At 44.5% G+C, this 18,370-nt stretch overlaps 1 protein-coding gene across 2 annotated transcripts in view; it reads left to right on the top strand.

Moving 5' to 3' along the window:
• abcb6 (ATP binding cassette subfamily B member 6 (Langereis blood group)) overlaps window positions 1–18,370 on the top strand; it is a 174,666-nt gene that overhangs the window by 60,760 nt on the left and 95,536 nt on the right. For both annotated transcript variants that reach the window (XM_033024954.1, XM_033024953.1), the window contains exons 9-13: window positions 2,660–2,725; window positions 4,759–4,884; window positions 6,231–6,307; window positions 11,529–11,592; window positions 14,909–14,994. In XM_033024954.1, the coding sequence (XP_032880845.1) occupies window positions 2,660–2,725; window positions 4,759–4,884; window positions 6,231–6,307; window positions 11,529–11,592; window positions 14,909–14,994 (419 nt within the window). The remainder of the gene's footprint in view (window positions 1–2,659; window positions 2,726–4,758; window positions 4,885–6,230; window positions 6,308–11,528; window positions 11,593–14,908; window positions 14,995–18,370) is intronic.

Here is an 18,370-nt window from a genome sequence, read left to right as displayed (position 1 = left end):
TGTATTGTGTTATGTTGGAGCGATATTGCAACAATGAAGTTAGGAGGTCATGTTGCAGTTGTAGAAGACGCTGATGAGGTCGCATTTAGAGATTCGTGTTCAGTTTTGGGCACCATGTGATAAGAAAGATGTTGTCTTTGCCCATATCATGTATCTGTACACCGTAAATGCATTGATTGTAATCATGTATTGTTTTTCTGCTGACTCGTTAGCAGTCAACAAAAGCTTTTCACTGTACCTCGGTACACGTGACGATAAACTAAACTGAACTGAATTGAACTCGAGCTCGAAAGATTACAGAGAAGATTTACGAGGATGTTGCCAGGACTCCAAGTGGCCTGAGCTGTAGGGAGAGGTTGAGCAGACTTGGACTGTACTCCTTGGAGCGCAGGATCTTTTAGAGATGTGCAAAATCACTAGAGGAATAGATCGGGAAGGCGCAGAGTCTCTTGCCCAGAGTAGGGGAATCTGAGGGGTAACTTTTTCACTCAAAGGGCGGTAGAGGTATGGATCGAGCTGCCGGAGGAGGTAGTTGAGGCAGGTACTATTGCAACGTTCAGGAAACATTTGGACAGGTACATGGATAGGACAGGTTAAGAGGAATATGGACCAAACACAGGCAGGTGGGACTAGTGTAGATGGGACATGTTGGCCGGTGTTGACAAATTGGGCTGAAGGGCCTGTTTCCATGCTGTATCACTGATTTTATGAAGCTTTCTTGAAAAATCATGAAGGTTCTACACAAGGACTACAACATCACAGGGTACTGATTAGTTACAATGTTCCTGGCCCTAGAATCCGTACACTCACACTCTTGGCCCCATTTCATTGGACGTAAAAGACCTTCGGGAAGTTCTGAAGTTGAGAAGGTACTATAGATGTTTCAGTCTTTCTCCGCTCTTTTAAGAAGCAATCCAATAGAATTATCAATAGAGTGGTGCATGTGGAAGGAATGGAAGATAACTTAATTATTCCTCATTCCTTTTCAGGCTCTTTATATCCTTATCCCAACTTGCTAACCTATCTAGTTTTAGCATTAGTAAATCTGGCTACAGTACATTCAGACCTTCATCCAAGTCTTTTAGATAGTTGGAGCCCTAACATTGATCCCCACGGGACCTCACTGATAGTCAATGCAAAAATGAACCACTTATTCTAGTTCTGTTTTCTATATGTTAGCCAATCTTCTATACATGCCATTGTTTTGTCCCAATCCTGTGTACTCAAATGCTGTCATTCTTGTGTCATCTTCTTGAAAGCTTTCTGCAAATCCAATATCCACCCTTTTGCATTCTAAAGACCTCCAGTATGTTTGCCAAACATTATATGTCTGGTGCAGCTCTGGCTAGGAATACCGAATCACCGTCCCATATCCTGTTTCACATTCTTCTTTTAATATATTCTTAGATTTAACTGGTCAGTCCGCTCATTGTTTGTATGCAAAAGTTCTATGCCTGATTTGCCTATTTGACAATTGACTTATTCTGGGAATTATTCCATGTTTGAAGAGTGGGAACATTGCGATAGTGAGATAAGGTATGGTAATCTATGGTAATTTTTCTTCTCCTTTCCTCTTTCTCACCGGGGTCACACACACACACACCATGACATTTTAGAGTGCTGAATATTATTTTGCAAATACACCTGACTGCATCAACCAAATGAATATTGATTTGTTTAACTTCAAATAACCCTTGCTTTCCCTCTCTCTCTGTCCCTCCCCATCCTAGTTCTCCGACTAGTTCTACAATAGACAATAGGTGCAGGAGTAGGCCCTTTGAGCCGGCACCGCCATTCACTGTGATCATAGCTGATCATCCCCAATCAGTACCCCGTTCCTGCCTTCTCCCAATATCCTCTGACTCCGCTATCTTTAAGAGCCCTATCTAGCTTTCTCTTGAAAGTATCCAGAGAACCGGCCTCCACCGCCCTGTGAGACAGAGAATTCCACAGACTCTCAACTCTCTGTCAGAAAAAGTGTTTCCTCGTCTCCGTTCTAAATGGCCTATCCCTTATTCTTAAACTGTGGCCCCTGGTTCTGGACTCCCCCAACATCGGGAAGATGTTTCCTGCCTCTAGCGTGTCCAAACCCTTAATAATCTTATATGTCTCAATAAGATTCCCTCTCATCCTTCTAAACTCCAGAGTGAACAAGCCCATCCGCTCCATTCTCTCAGCGCTCTACTGTCCTCCTGATTAAATATTACTGATTGTACGCCCCACTGAGTTACTCCAGCATTTTGTTGTCTATCAAAGGCATTTGAATTTCTCTTTACTAGTGTGGACCTCGTCAAGTCAAGTATCCTTTATTGTCATTCAGACTTTTCAATCTGAATGAAATTTCGTGCCTTGCAGTCATAACATAGAATAAAATAACAAAACACACAATAAACACAGATTTAACATCCACCACAGTGAGTCCACCAGGCACCTCCTCACTGTGATGGAAGGCAAAAGTCTTAAAGTCCTTGTCTCTTCCCTCCTTGTTCTCCCTCTGCGCTGAGGCGACCCAGGCCTCCGATGTTGTGACCCCGCCGGGTGATGGTAAGTAAGGCTGAATCCGAGCTCCACGAACGGGCCGGTTCAAACTCCGCGGCCCGGGGCGGTCATTTTATCTAACGTGCACTGCTGACACCTCAACATCTTCCTTGTCCTCCAGGTGAAGTACTACAATGCTGAGAGTTACGAGGTGAACCAATTCAATGATGCCATACTGAAGTATCAGGTAAGAACATCAGAATCGTGGTCAATCTGCAAAATGGTTCAACTCTTTTATTGATTTAACTCTTGATAATGCCACAACCTTCTTGCACTCAGACCTGCACTTAGACCAGCTCCTGGTATGGAGGATGGCATTGCTTCCATCATACGGGTTGGATCTGTGTTGAAAATTGAGAAATGATCTGAACGCAGGTAGACAAAAATGCTGGAGAAACTGAGCGGGTGAGGCAGCATCTATGGAGCGAAGGAATAGGTCGAGACCCTTCTTCAGACTGATGGGGTGGGTGGGAGACGGGAAGAAGAAAGGAAGAGGCGGAGGCAGTGGGCTGTGGGAGAGCTGGGGGAGGGAAGGAGGGAGAAAGCAAGGACTACCTGAAATTGGAGAAGTCAATGTTCATACCGCTGGGGTGCAAACTACCCAAGCGAAATATGAGGTGCTGCTCCTCCAATTTGCGGTGGGACTCACTCTGGCCATGGAGGAGGCCCAGGACAGAAAGGTCGGATTCGGAATGGGAGGGGGAGTTGAAGTGACTGAGCCACCGGGAGATCAGGTTGGTTATTGCGAACCGAGCGGAGGTGTTGGGCGAAGCGACCGCCAAGCCTAATATCTGGACGCAGTGTTTTTTTTTGTAGACAAATAGTATCAGTACTCTATTGGCCCCTGTACATCAATATAGTTTTTAGAGATGCCAGTACGCCATACTAGCACATGTTGCCACATATAAAGAACTACAATATTCCCAGCAGATAGTTGGTTCTACAGATGGCTGCTTCTACAGAATGGAATGTTTAGACCAGTGACAGTCTCAGGAAGAGGGTTTGGCCATATAAGGTTGAGAAGAGGTGAAACTTTTTAACTTGGAAGGCAGGGAACTTTGGAAATGCCTACCCTGGAGGACAAACATTGAGCATAATCAGCCTTAAGATGGATGGATATTTGGACATGAACTATATTATGTTCAGTTTTTGTCATCCTGCTTTAGGAAAGATGTTGTTAAAGCTAGAAAGATGGCAGAGAATATTTACGAGGATGTTGCCAGGACTTGAGGGCCTGCGTAATAGTGAGAGGTTGAGTAGGCTAAGACTTTATTCCTTGGAGTCCAGGAGGCTGAGGGATGAAATTATAAAGGTGTATATATTCATGAGGGGAATAGATGGGGTGAATGCACACTTTTACCCAGAGTAGGGAATCAGAGGTTTAAGGTGCGAGGAAAAAGATTCAACCTTTTCACACAGAGGGTGGTAAATATATGGAACGAGCTGCCAGTGGAGGTAGTTAAGGCAGGCCTCCAAAAAGATATTTGGAGAGGTACAAGGATAGCAAAGGTTTAGAGAGATATAGGCCAAGCATGGGCAGGTGGGACTAGTGTAGATGGGGCATCTTGGTCGGCATGGGCAAGTTGGGCTGAAGGGTCTGTTTTCCGCGCTGTATGACTCTACGACTCTCAATGTAGTTGAGGTAGCTGTGAGACTAGTAGACTCATCACGGATAAACAATTCAAGTGCCCGATCATCTTAGGAATAAGGGGTAAGCCATTTAGAACGGAGACAAGGAAACACTTTTTCACACAGAGAGTGGTGAGTCTGTGGAATTCTCTGCCTCAGAGGGCGGTGGAGGCCGGTTCTCTGGATACTTTCAAGAAAGAGCTAGATAGGGCTCTTAAAGATAGCGGAGTCAGGGGATATGGGGAGAACCCAGAAAAATTGCACTACTACCACTGTATGTACGTATATATATTTATTGCTCATTATTCTATGTTCGCTCTTCTGGGTGAGATGCTAACTGCATTTCATTGTCTCTGTACTGTACACTGCACAATGACAATAAAGATTGAATCTGAATCTGAATCTGAACGGGGTACTGATTGGGGATGATCAGCCATGATCGCATTGAATGGCGGTGCTGGCTCGAAAGGCACCTATTGTCTATTGTCTACTGTCTATCGCTAGGCGAGTTTGAATGTAGCATGTTTGATTCGTACATTCTGGATTGTTAATGTGAATCTGCTGCTCATACCTTCGATGTGACCTCTTTAGATGGCAGAGTGGAAAGCTTCTGCAAGTCTCCCAGTTTTAAACCAAAGTCAGAACTTGATCATTAGTCTTGGGCTGCTGGCTGGATCCCTGCTCTGCGCCTACTTTGTAACCGAGAAAAAGTTTAAGGTAAGTAGCTCCTTCCCGCCAGTCGTGGATATATGTGGCATAGAATAAGGCCCTACCACCCATCACGGAATGAAATGGAATACTTTATTGTCACATGTGACTAAGCACAGTGACTCTCTTTGCTTGCACACCCACTGTATACAAACGATCATGATCATAGGTAGACAAAAATGCTGGAGAAACTCAGCGGGTGAGGCAGCATCTATGGAGCGAAGGAATAGGTGACGTTTCGGGTCGAGACCCTTCTTTAGACTTCAGTAGTCTCGACCCGAAACGTCACCTATTCCTTCGCTCCGTAGATGTTGCCTCACCCGCTGAGTTTCTCCAGCATTTTTATCTAGCTTCGATTTTTCCAGCATCTGCAGTTCCTTCTTGAACATGATCAAGATCATGCTGGCTGTAAAAGCTCTCCTGACTTATCCTATCTTCCAGCTTTCAGCCAGTAGTCTTGGAGATTACAACTCACCAAGTGTATGTGGGGAGGTTTCTGCCGCCTTCTACCGTTCAGGTACCGCAGCTATTCCCTGGATGACAACATTTCTCCTCAATTCCCCTCTAATTCTTAAACTGTGGAAGGATAGGGAGTACAGACGTGTATTTGTGTGCATCGTGACCTGTCGCACATAATCTGACTCTCTGTGCGAAAAAGTGTTTCCTCGTCTCCGTTCTAAATGGCTTACCCCTTATTCTTAAACTGTGGCCCCTGGTTCTGGACTCCCCCAACATCGGGAACATGTTTCCTGCCTCTAGCGTGTCCAAACCCTTAATAATCTTATACGTTTCAGTAAGATACCCTCTCATCCTTCTAAATTCCAGAGTATACAAGCCCAGCCGCTCCATTCTCTCAGCATATGTCAGTCCCGCCATCCCAGGAATTAACCTTGTAAACCTAATCTGCACTCCCTCAATAGCAAGAATGTCCTTCCTCAAATTAGGGGACCAAAACTGCACACAATACTCCAGGTGTGGTCTCACTAGAGCCCTGTACAACTGCAGAAGGACTGCTTTGCTCCTATACTCAACTCCTCTTGTTATAAAGGCCAACATGCCATTCGCTTTCTTCACTGCCTGCTGTACCTGCATGCTTACTTTCATTGACCGATGAGCAAGGACCCCCAGATCCCGTTGTACTTCCCCTTTTCCCAACTTGATGCCATTTAGATAATAATCTGCCTTCATGTTTTTGCTACCAAAGTGGATAACCTCACGTTCTGCATTCTCATAGCATCTGCCCACTCACCCAACCTGCCCAAGTCGCCCTGCATTCTTAGTCCCACGGGTCATGTTATTAAAAGTCTCTCAGCATTTTAAATCATGCACCTGATTGCCTTTCTTTTTCTACACAGGTCGGTGACTTTGTCCTGTTTGGAACCTACATCATTCAGCTGTACACACCACTTTATTGGTTTGGGACCTATTACAGGTAAGTGGTCTTGGATATTGCCCTATACCTCATGAACCCTAGTCTTTCCGATGGTAACCGTCTTCCTTTGTTGCAATTGCTTTTTAATGCCTCAGTTCAGTTTACTTTATTGTCACGTGTACCGAGGTACAGTGAAAAGCTTTTGTTGGGTGCTAACCAGTCAGCAGAATGACAATACATGATTACAATCGAGCCATTCACAGTGTACAGATACATGATAAGGGAATAATGTTTAGTGCACGGTAAAGTACGATCAATGATAGAACCGAGGGTCACCAAAGAGATAGATGGTAGTTCAGGACTGCTCTCTGGTTGTGGTCGGATGGTTCAGTTGCCTGATAACAGCTGGGAAGAAACTTTCCGTGTATTTGGAGATGTTTAAGAAAGATGCTGGAAAAATCGAAGATAGACAAAAATGCTGGAGAAACTCAGCGGGTGAGGCAGCGTCTATGGAGCGAAGGAATAGGTGACGTTTCAGGTCGAGACCCTTCTTCAGACTGATGTGGGGGTGGGTGGGAAGAAGAAAGGAAGAGGTGGAGACAGTAGGCTGTGGGAGAACTGGGAAGGGGAGGGGAAGGTGGGAGAAAGCTCGACCAAACTGAGGCTGCGAGTATGCGGGAACCTCCCTCGAGCATGAAGGAGAGTTCCAGTGACCTCCTAGGACCACGTGTAGACCATGTTGCGAGTTTGAGTCGAGAGCAAACTCTTCAAGGCTCGCAAATTAGGTCGCCGCAGTAGGACAGCACCTTATGTCACAACTCTACTGGTGCGCCACCATGCCACCCAATTTGAATTGAACTATATCAAACAAACCTGCAAGCATTTTTTCAGCTGGACATGAGGCTTCCTCCTACCTGTGGTTGAGTTGAGGTAGAGAGGTTTTGAGCACCAGTTGTGAAATTATAATTGTGTTGAGGTATGAATATTTATTTCTCAAACTTCAAGTAGCCCTTGCTTTCCCTCTCTCTCCATCCCTCCCCCACCCTAGTTCTCCCGACTAGTTTCAATAGACAATAGGTGCAGGAGTAGGCCTTTTGGCCCTTCGAACAGCACTGCCATTCATTGTGATCATGGCTGATCATCCACAATCAGTACCCCGCTCCTGCTTGCTCCCGATATCCCCTGATTCCACTATCTTTAAAAGCCCTATCTAGCTCTCTCTTGAAAGTATTCAGAGAACCGGCCTCCACCGCCCTTTGAGGCAGAGAATTCCACAGACTCACCACTCTCTGTGAGAAAAAGTGTTTCCTCGTCTCCATTCTAAATGGCTTACTCCTTATTCTTAAACTGTGGCCCCTGGTTCTGTACTCCCCCAACATCGGGAACATGTTTCCTGCCTCTAGCGTGTCCAAGCCCTTAATGATCTTATACGTTTCAATAAGATCTCCTCTCATCCTTCTAAACTCCAGAGTGTACAAGCCCAGCCGCTCCATTCCCTCAGCATATGACAGTCCCGCCATCCCGGGAATTAACCTTGTAAACCTACGCTGCACTCCCTCAATAGCAAGAATGTCCTTCCTCCAATTAGGGGACCAAAACTGCACACAATACTCCAGGTGTGGTCTCACTAGGGCCCTGTACAACTGCAGAAGGATCTCTTTGCTCCTATACTCAACTCCTCTTGTTATAAAGGCCAACATGCCATTCGCTTTCTTCACTGCCTGCTGTACCTGCATGCTTACTTTCATAGACTGATGTACAAGGACCCCCAGATCCCGTTGTACTTCCCTCTTTCCCCAACTGACACCATTTAGATAATAATCTGCCTTCCTGTTTTTGATACCAAAGTGGATAACCCCACTCCCCCAACCTGTCCAAGTCACCCTACATTCTCATAGCATCCTCCTCACAGTTCACACTGTCACCCAGCTTTGTGTCATCTGCAAATTTGCTAATGTTACTTTGAATCCCTTCATCGAAATCATTGATGTATGTTGTAAATAGCTGCGGTCCCAGCACCGAGCCTTGCGGTACCCCACTAGTCACTGCCTGCCATTCTGAAAGGGACGTTAATCCCTACTCTTTGTTTCCGGTCTGCCAACCAATTTTCTATCCATGTCAGCACTCTACCCCCAATACCATGTGCCCTAATGTTGCTCACTAATCTCCTATGTGGGACCTTATCAAATGCTTTTCACTGTCTGAAGAAGGGTCACGACCCGAAACATCACCCATTCCTTCTCTCCAGAGATGCTGCGTTGAGTTACTTCAGCTTTTTTTGTCTATCTTCAGTTTAAACCAGCGTCTGCAGTTCCTTCCACCACACATCTGATTCATCTTACTTATTGGATGCCTCGTTGTCACCTTCCCCTCAGCTAACAATGATTCTACATTTCCTTATGTTTAAGAAAGAACTGCAGATGCTGGAAAAATTGAAGGTAGACAAAAATGCTGAAGAAACTCAGCGGGTGAGGCAGCATCTATGGAGCGAAGGAATAGATGACGTTTCGGGTCGAGACCCTTCTTCAGACTCCGTTTTGAGACCCGAAACGTCACCTATTCCTTCGCTCCGTAGATGCTGCCTCACCCACTGAAGTTTCTCCAGCATGTTTGTCTACCTACATTTCCTTTAACATCGTCTGCTTTGATCTTTCGTTTTCACACCATACCCTTCTGTATCTCGAGTCTCTCACTCCCCTGACTCGCAGTCTGAAGAAGGGTCACAACCTGAAGCGTCACCCATTCCTTCTCTCCACAGATCCTGCCTATCCCGCAGGGTTACTCCAGCATTTTGTGTCTAATGTAATGAGCAGGCAAGAATCCCTTAATGTGGATTCCATTCTTTGCACCATCTGCAGTGAGTTCCCGACAGACTGTAACTCAGTATGGAAAGTGGAGAAATGGTGAGAAGCACCATGAATTGATCCCCTCACTGGGGCGAGCTGCGACAGTCTGTAAAATACATTGGGACGCAAGCCCAGAGAGGGTTTTTATTTTGTTTATTTCATTAATGTAACTGGTCGCTATGGCAACCACGGGATGTTGTTTCAGAAGCAAATGTGTTCACCATCTGTCCTCCTGGTCTCTATCACAACCAGAGACAAAGCATGGGAATTGTAATCATTGACTCCTACGCAGTTGATAACTGGTTGGAAGACTGCTATGTTCATCTTGGTAGTGTGGTACAGATAATGTACTCATAAGGTCATAAGCGATGGGAGTAGAATTAGGCAATTCGACCCATCAAGTCTACTCCGCTATTCAATCATGGCTGATCTATCCCTCCCTCCTAACCCCATTCTCCTGCCTTCTCTCCATAACCTCTGACACCCGCACTAATCAAGAATCTATCTTATCTCTGCCTTAAAAATATCCACTAACTTGGCCTCCACAGCCGTCTGGCAAAGAATTCCAAGTGTTTCGGCCTGAAACGTCACCTATTTCCTTCGCTCCATAGATGCTGCTGCACCCGCTGAGTTTCTCCAGCACTTTTGTCTACCTTCGATTTTCCAGCATCTGCACTTCCATCTTAAACATTTAGATAGGGGTATTGCCCAAACACGGGCAAATGGGTCGAACTAAGATGAGGGACCTTGGTCGCATAGACAAGTTAGACCATGCTGTATGACTGTATCACTCACTGTGGAGTGGCAAGGTCGTCTCCAATGATAGAGGTATTTTTCAGTTGAAATGATAAACTAAGTTGAAGTGAAGTTTTGGTGGTGTTATTTGATAAACGGGAGTGTTCTTGATTTACCTGTCTTACTATCATAGCTGTTTTTTCCTGGTCATTTATCTCATTGCCCTTTGCGGAAGTTTGCTGTGTGGTAGTTAGCTGCTTTTTCACATTGCAACATTACTGCATTCCCAAAAATATTGGTTCTAAAGTGCTTAAAGGGCCTGTCCCACTTTCACGACCTAGTTCACGACCTCTGCCGAGTTTGCCCTTGACTCGAACTCGCAGCATGGTCGTGGGAGGTCGTAGGTAGATCGTAGCAGGCCGTGGTGCTAGTCGTAGGTACTCGTGGCATCAAGTAGGTCGAGGCGTTTATTTCTAGCATGTTGAAAAATGTACACGAGTAAAAAAGGTCGTGAATTAGGTTGTGAAAGTGGGATAGGCCCTTCAGTATGTCTTAATGGTACCGCAACTGTGTCTTTCTTTCTTGGTGATTCTCGTCTATATGGTACAGCTACTTATTGTGGTAAACAGATGCATGACAGGAGCTTGTCATTGCAACAATTAGAATGGCTTAACTCGAGCTTGAGAAGAGTGGTCTTATTGCACAGAGTGCCTTGCAGTTGAGAGGGCATCTAACCCTCTCACAAAAGGTTGACCATCTTGGTAGCTGGTACATTTAGGGACTTGTGTGAGATAATTATTGTGTTATATAGAAGTGTGAAAATGCACACCTCCAGATTCAGGGACAGTTTCTTTCTAAAGGGCCTGTCCTACTTACGCAACTTTTTCGGCGGCTGCCAGCACCCGTCATAGGCCGTTACAGGTCGACGAAAATGTTCAATATGTTGAAAATCCAGCGGCGACCAGAACTAGGTACAACTCTTTGGGTGACTACTCACAACTTCACCCCGCAACATGGTGCCAGGGTGTCACCTGTACGGTCGTGAGTAGTCTCCTAGTCACCCAAAGTTGAACATTTTCGGCGACCTATGACGGGTGCCGGCAGACGCCGAGAAAGTCGCGTAAGTGGGACATGCCCTTAACTGTCATCAGGCAACTGAATCATCCTACTGCAACTAGAGAGCAGTCCTGAACCATTATCCACCTTATTCCTGACCCTCGGATTATCTTTGATTGGACCTTACACTAAACATATTTCCTTATCATATTATCTATACACTGTAAATGGCTCGATTGTAATTATGTATTGTCTTTCCGCTGACTGGTTAGCACGCAACAATGGTTTTACAATACAATACAATACCGTTTATTTGTCATTTGAACCTCACATGAAGTTCAAACGAAATTTGGCTTCTGCAGCCATACAAGAAAAGAACCAAGACACACACCAACACAATTTACACAAACATCCATCACAGCGAATCTCCTCCTCACTGTGATGGAAGGCAAAGTCCCGTCTCTCCCCTGCTCTCCATTCCTCTCCCGAAGTCAAAGTCAAAGCCTCCAGCGGGCGCTAGCAAGTCCGCAGCCATTTAAAGCCGCGTCGGTTTTCACTGTACATGTGACAATAAATTAAACTGAATTACATGGATCTTTGAGATTTTGCAACGGTATAATTGTCTTTCTTTTAACATCCTCCAGAATGATCCAGACTTCATTCATAGACATGGAGAATATGTTTGATCTATTCAAAGAGAATCAGGAGGTGAGTCGTTTGATTTCTTTTCCATCTTAAATTAATCTGATTTTAAGAGATAACACAAATACAACCTGACCTTCAAGGCATTTCAAGTCAGAGTATTGACATGTGTCCCAGATAGGTCAATGGAATTCATGCTTTGCTTCAGCACAACAGAATATGTTCTGTATTCATGCCTACTATATCAGTGAGTCCATATACCATTATATAAATATATACACACATCAATAAAGAAGCAGATAAAGTGCAAATAAACAGATAATTTCATTAATGTTCAGAGATTTGTTTCAGTTGAGTTCAATAGCCTGATGGCTGTGGGGAAGTGGGTATTTCTGAACCCGGATGTTGCAGTCTTCAGGCTCCTATACCTTCTACCTGAAGGTAGCAGGGAGATGAGTGTGTGGTTAGGATGGTGTAGGTCCTTGATGATGCTGCCAGCCTTTTTGAGGCAGCGACTGCGATAGATCCCCTCGATGGTAGGGAGGTCAGAGCCGATGATGGACTGGGCAGTGTTTACGACTTTTTGTAGTCTTTTCCGTTCCTGGGCACTAAAGTTGCCGAACCAAGCCACGATGCAACCGGTCAGCATGCTCTCTACTGTGCATCTGTAGAAATTAGAGAGAGTCCTCCTTGACATACCGACCCTCCGTAATCTTCTCAGGAAGTAGAGACACTGATGTGCTTTCTTAATAATTGCATCAGTGTTCTCGGACCAGGACAGATCTTCAGAAATGTGCACGCCCAGGAATTTGAGTTTTAGATTTTCTGCATTTGCATTTTTTAAATATTTCTAATTTGAATCAAGAGTATATTATTGTCCTATGCACCGAAACAGAACAATGAAATTCTTACTTTCAGCAGCACAACAGGTTTGTACTCAATAGATAATATAATGAACAATTATGAAAAAAAGAAATTCAATAAATAAAAAACTTAACATAAGTAAAGAAGGGTCTCGACCCAAACGTCGCACATTCCTTCTCTCCAGAGATGCTGCCTGTCCCGCTGAGTTAATCCAGCATTTTGTGGTACTCCAGCATGCTGAGTTACTCCAACATGAGGTCCCCTACGTAGGGGTCCTCATTGAAACGTCCAGAATAGTGAAAGGCTCGGATAGAGTGGATGTGAAGAGGATGTTTCCACCAGTGGGAGAATCTAGGACTAGAGTTCATAGTCTTTCTTTTAGAAAGGAGATGAGGAGAAATTTATTTAGTCAGAGGGAGGTGAATTTGTGGAATTATTTGCCACAGACGGCTGTGGAGGCCAAGTCAATGGATATTTTTAAGGCAGAGATAGATTCTTGATTAGTACGGGTGTTAGGGGTTACGGGTTACGGGGAGAAGTCAGGAGAATAGCGTTAAGGGCCTGTCCCACTGTACAAGGTAATTCAAGAGCACTCCTGAGTTTAATTTAAAAAATCAAACTCGTGGTAAGCACGTAGAATGTACGTAGCGGGTACGTCGGAGCTCGGGACGCCTGTTAGCGGCTCGTAACGCTATCGGCAGGTACTCGGGAAATGCGGTAAGCTTGTGAAGACTTGTGAAGATTTTTCAACATGTTGAAAAATGTCCACGAGAGCCCCGAGTACCTACGAGCGGCTATTACCGTAATTCTCCGAGTTCGAATCGGAGGAAACTCGGGAGAACTCTTGAATTAGCTCGTACAGTGGGACAGGCCCTTTAGGAGGGAGAGATAGATCAGTCATGATTGAATGGCAGAGTGGACTTGATGGTCCGAATGGCCTAATTCTACTCCTATTATTTGACCTATGACTTTATAATGCAAAAAAAAAAACAGACAGACTTGAGTCCTTAGTGCAACCAAGGCAGTTCATAGTTTGGAGATTAGTTGGAGATCATAGTGTTCAAGAGTCTGATGGTCGCTGTGAAGAAGCTGTTCCTGATCTTGGGCATTCAGCTTCAATTTATGTGAATGTGGAGTAGATTTGATGGGCTGAATTGCCTAAATCTACTGCTATTCCTCATGACCTTATTACCTTATGGAACATTGTGTGTGATCTCCAGGATATAATTAAATCTTTCTATGAAAGACATGCAGAGCAGTGATGCCACTAATCGGTTGGTGTCTTCCACTGAACCACCAAGTTCTGCTGGAGCAAAGTATCTGGAGATAGACATTTTCAAATGGCGTTATCACTGATTTCTTCACTTTGTTTAATTTGTTAAGTAGTATTGGTTAGGGTTGCATTATTTGCATTATTGTTGCATTATTTGGAGCCAATTCCCATGCACAACTTATCGCCATGTCCCTGAATACAAATGCATTTAGAGCATGTGTAGAAAGGAACTGCAGATGCTGGTTTTTACCGGATATATACATAGTGCAGGAGTAACCCCGGGTCAGGCAGCATCTCTGGAGAAAAAGTATGGGTGACGTTTCGTATCAGGACCTTTCTTCAGCGTTTAAAAAAGGATCCCGACCCGAAACGTTATCCATCCTTTTTCTCCAGAGATGTTGCCTGACCCGGAGTTACTCCAGCACTTCGTGTCTATCTTAAATTTAGAGCATTCTTTGCTGCTCATTTTGACCCAGTCTGTGGTGAGAAACTTAAAGTAATTGAGCCATAGTCAATAGACAATAGGTGCAGGAGTAGGCCATTCGACCCTTCGAGCCAGCACAGGCATTCAATGTGATCATGGCTGATCATCTACAATCAGTACCCCGTTCCTGCCTTCTCCCCATATCCCCTGACTCCGCTATCTTTAAGAGCCCTATCTAGCTCTCTCTTGAAAGTATCCAGAGAACCGGCCTCCACCACCCTCTGAGGCAGAGAATTCCACAGACTCACAACTCTCTGCGTGAAAAAGTGTTTCCTCGTCTCCGTTCTAAATGGCTTACCCCTTATTCTTAAACTGTCGCCCCTGGTTCTGGACTCCCCCAACAGCGGGATCATGTTTCCTGCCCCTAGTGTGTCCAAACCTTTAATAATCTTATATATTTCAATAAGATACCCTCTCATCCTTCTAAATTCCAGCGTATACAAGCCCAGGCGCTCCATTCATAGTCATAGAGTTGTACAGCATGGAAACAGGCCCTTCGGCCCAACTTGCCTATGCCGATCATAATGCCCCATTTACACTAGTCTCCTCTACCAAAGTTTGGCCCATAACCCTTTAAACATTTCCTATCCATGTACCTCACCGAATGTCTTTTAAATTGTTATAAGAGGTGAATATTCTGCACACCAGAAACCATCCATTTGGCTAAGTTTGAGAAAGCATGGATGTGGGTGGACATCAGATATGGAGAATAATATTTCAAAACAACTGTAGATTGAAAATGATTACTACATATCTTGCAGGTTGCTGATGACGTCAATGCAGGAAATCTCGACTTCAACGTGGGGAAGGTGGAATTCGACGAAGTTTACTTCAGCTACGTGGATGGGTATGTACATTAATCATGTGAATGAAGACAAGGAGTCATGGATGCTCAAAAACAGCATCAGAAATAGTCTGCAAAGGTTAATGCAATGTTATTCTTTACTCTGAGTGGCCTGGAATACAATGGGGATGAAATTACACCTCAACTATTTAAAACCTTGGTCAGACCCCATCTGAGGTCAATTCCTTCACATTCCAAGAAGCTGTAGTTTTGCTGCACAGCATGGAGACAGGCCCTTCAGCCCATCTTGCCCATGCCAATCAAATTAACATTCCAGGCAAGTCCCATTTTCTTGCATTTGCTACTTGCCCTCTAAACCCTTTCTATCCATAGTTCAGCCCAATTATATTTTAAAATTCATAATTGTATTGATTGGCAGTTCATTCGAGATCCGGACTAGACAAAAATGCTGGAGAAACTCAGCGGGTGAGGCAGCATCAATGGAGCGAAGGAAATAGGCAACATTTTGGGCCGAAACCCTTCTTCAGACTGATGTGAGGGTGCGACTGGGTGTCTCTGAGGTCACTCTTATATATCTCCCCTCTCACCTTAACCCTATGCCCTTTGGTTTTAGAATTCTCTTCCCTGGGAAAAAGACTGAGAGCGTTCACTTTATCCATGCCCCTCATGATCTTGTACACCTCAATAAGGTCACCTCCAGCCCCCTACGCTCCAAGGAAGCATATCCTATCTGTCCTGATAACATCTTCTTATCAAGTCCACATCACAAGATTAGAAATTGTTCAGCCTGAGCTGAACACACTTCGCGGCGTCTGCATACAGTTGCATCTTGTGCGTGGTGGTGGAAACAGGGCCGTGACGTGAACGCTCTTTCCTTGACCCCTCCCTATAACTCAACCCCAGATAACATCCTGATGAATCTCTTTCTATCCTTTGCAACTCAATGACCTTCCTATAGCTGGGTGACCAGAACACAGTGATCTCACCAACTACACGTAGTAATATTTATAATAAACTTGGATGTATATTCCATTGACTAATATGTCTAATTGAGGTATTTAAAATGCCAGTTAGATTTGATCTTTGGGTGGTGAATCAGTGGAACTCATTGTGGAGGTCAAGTCAATGGATATTTTTAAGGCAGAGATCGACCCAGAATGAAACCGACAAGCACATTTTCCACATTAAAAAGTAATGGAAACCTGGAACTCTGCTCCAGAAGAGGAGGCAAATCACATTGGTCAATAAATAGACCCTTTCAAGACTGGGATTTATAAAGGTTATTTTCTCAGTAAAATAGATCAAAGGAGATGGAGCAGCAGGTGCAGATGAACAATGGCCCAATTAAATGGCAGCTGTGGGTAACCAACTCCTGGTCCTAATATTTTAAATCACAGCAGTATCTTCTGACATGGCAAATGTAATTCTTTTTACTTTGCCTTTCTTTTCATTTCCTCAAACTACAGAGTCCAGACATGGCTGGTTTTGCTTTTGGAGCCTGTTCCAATGTCTTTCTGGTGGCAACACCAGAATTGATGAGCATCGAACTATAGCTTGGAATTGGATATTTATATGTTGTAGGCCTGCGGTCTGCGTGCGGCCTATAACCATATAACAATTACAGCACGGAAACAGGCCAACTCGGCCCTTCTAGTCCGTGCCAAACACTTATTCTCCCCTAGTCCCATCTGCCTGCACTCAGACCATAACCCTCCATTCCTTTCCCGTCCATATACCTATCCAATTTATTTTTAAATGATAAAATCGAACCTGCCTCCACCACTTCCACTGGAAGCTCATTCCACACAGCTACCACACTCTGAGTAAAGAAGTTCCCCCTCATGTTACCCCTACATGGATGTGGCCTACAACATCCTGAAGCCGCGGTCTCCGGTAGGAAACGCCGATTCAGGAACTCCAAGCCGCAGAGTGTGTTCGACCGTCCCGACGTCGGAGTTTGGATCATCCCGACGAGAGGGCCTGTACATCGGGCTGTCTATAGCGCCGACTATGGAGGGTTCATGGCCCCGACCACGGGTGAACAAAGGAGGAGGACTGACTGAACTTTGTTCCTTCCACCACAGTGAAGAATGCTGTGGTGGATGTTTGTGTTACATTTTATTGTGTATTGTGTGTTCTGTTCAAGTGTATCGCTGCTGGCAAATTCATTTCACTGCACCTTCGGGTGTATGTGATGAATAAAATTGACTTTGACTTTGAATCAGAGTCGGAAGAGCAAATGCCCATTTAGTTTTAGACTATTTGTAGTTTAGTGCAGTCTGAATCCTACTTAACTTTTCAGCCTTTTAATTATTTAATAATGCACGGTAAGAAGTCAAATTATTGGAAGCACCCACTCTCATTTCCTGGCCTGGCTTGCAGTGTTGTCAGTCCAGGTAGGCTAAGAAATAGCAATGCTCTCTGCAGCAAACTTCTTAAGGCACTTCACACGGCAACTGAAAAATGTTGGCGCCGGGCCACATAAGGAGATAATTAGCGCAGGTTACAGAAAATTTGATCAAAGCGGTAAGTTTTCAGCAGCGTGTTTGGAATGAAGGGACAAGTAGAGAAGAGGGCGTTCGCAGGGACAAGTGGGCTAGAGCTTGAGGGTCTCGGCTATAGGGAGAGGCTGGAACTCTATTCCTTGGAGCGCAGGAGGATACAGGGTGATCTTATTGAGGTGTATAAAATCATGAGAGGAATAGTTCGGGTAGATGCACAGAGTCTCTTGCCCAGAGTAGGGGAATCGAGGACCAGAGGACATAGGTTTAAGATGAAGGAAAAAAGATTTAACAGGAATCAGGGGTGACTTTTTCACAAAGAGGGTGGTGGATGTATGGAACAAGCTGCCAGAGGAGGTAGTTGAGGCAGGGACTATCCCAACATTTAAGAAACAGTTAGACAGGTACATGGATAGGACAGGTTTGGAGGGATATGGACCAAAGGGTGGGACTAGTGGAGCTGAGACATGTTGGCCAGTGTGGGCAAGTTGGCTCGAAGGGCCTGTTTCCACACTGTATCACTCTGACTCAAAAGTGGTAATTTCAGAATTATAAACCTCAGCCATCAAAGAAGGGTAAAAATTCTGAGGTGATCAAGGCCAGGATATTGGAAATCCTGGAGGTTTATGGGGCTTATGAAGTTTATGGAGGAAATTACAGCAATAAGAGCTGGAATATAATTATGAATACTTGTCCATTTTCTGCAAGTTCTTAAAATAATAACATATGATTATGGTTGATGCTCTGGCATTTTTTTATTTTTTTTTGCTTTGCTTTTTAATAGGTTTCCAAAGATAGAGTTGGTCTTAAAATAGCTCTGGATTAATGTGCCATCAAACATAGAAACATAGAAAATAGGTGCAGGAGGAGGCCATTCGGCCCTTTGAGCCAGCACCGCCATCAATGTGATCATGGCT

The sequence above is a fragment of the Amblyraja radiata genome, chromosome 7 (genome assembly GCF_010909765.2).
Source record: "Amblyraja radiata isolate CabotCenter1 chromosome 7, sAmbRad1.1.pri, whole genome shotgun sequence".
In the NCBI taxonomy this organism is placed as follows: domain Eukaryota; kingdom Metazoa; phylum Chordata; class Chondrichthyes; order Rajiformes; family Rajidae; genus Amblyraja; species Amblyraja radiata.
The sequence above is the reverse complement of the archived record's forward strand: the minus strand, read 5'-3'. Positions and strand labels throughout refer to the sequence as shown.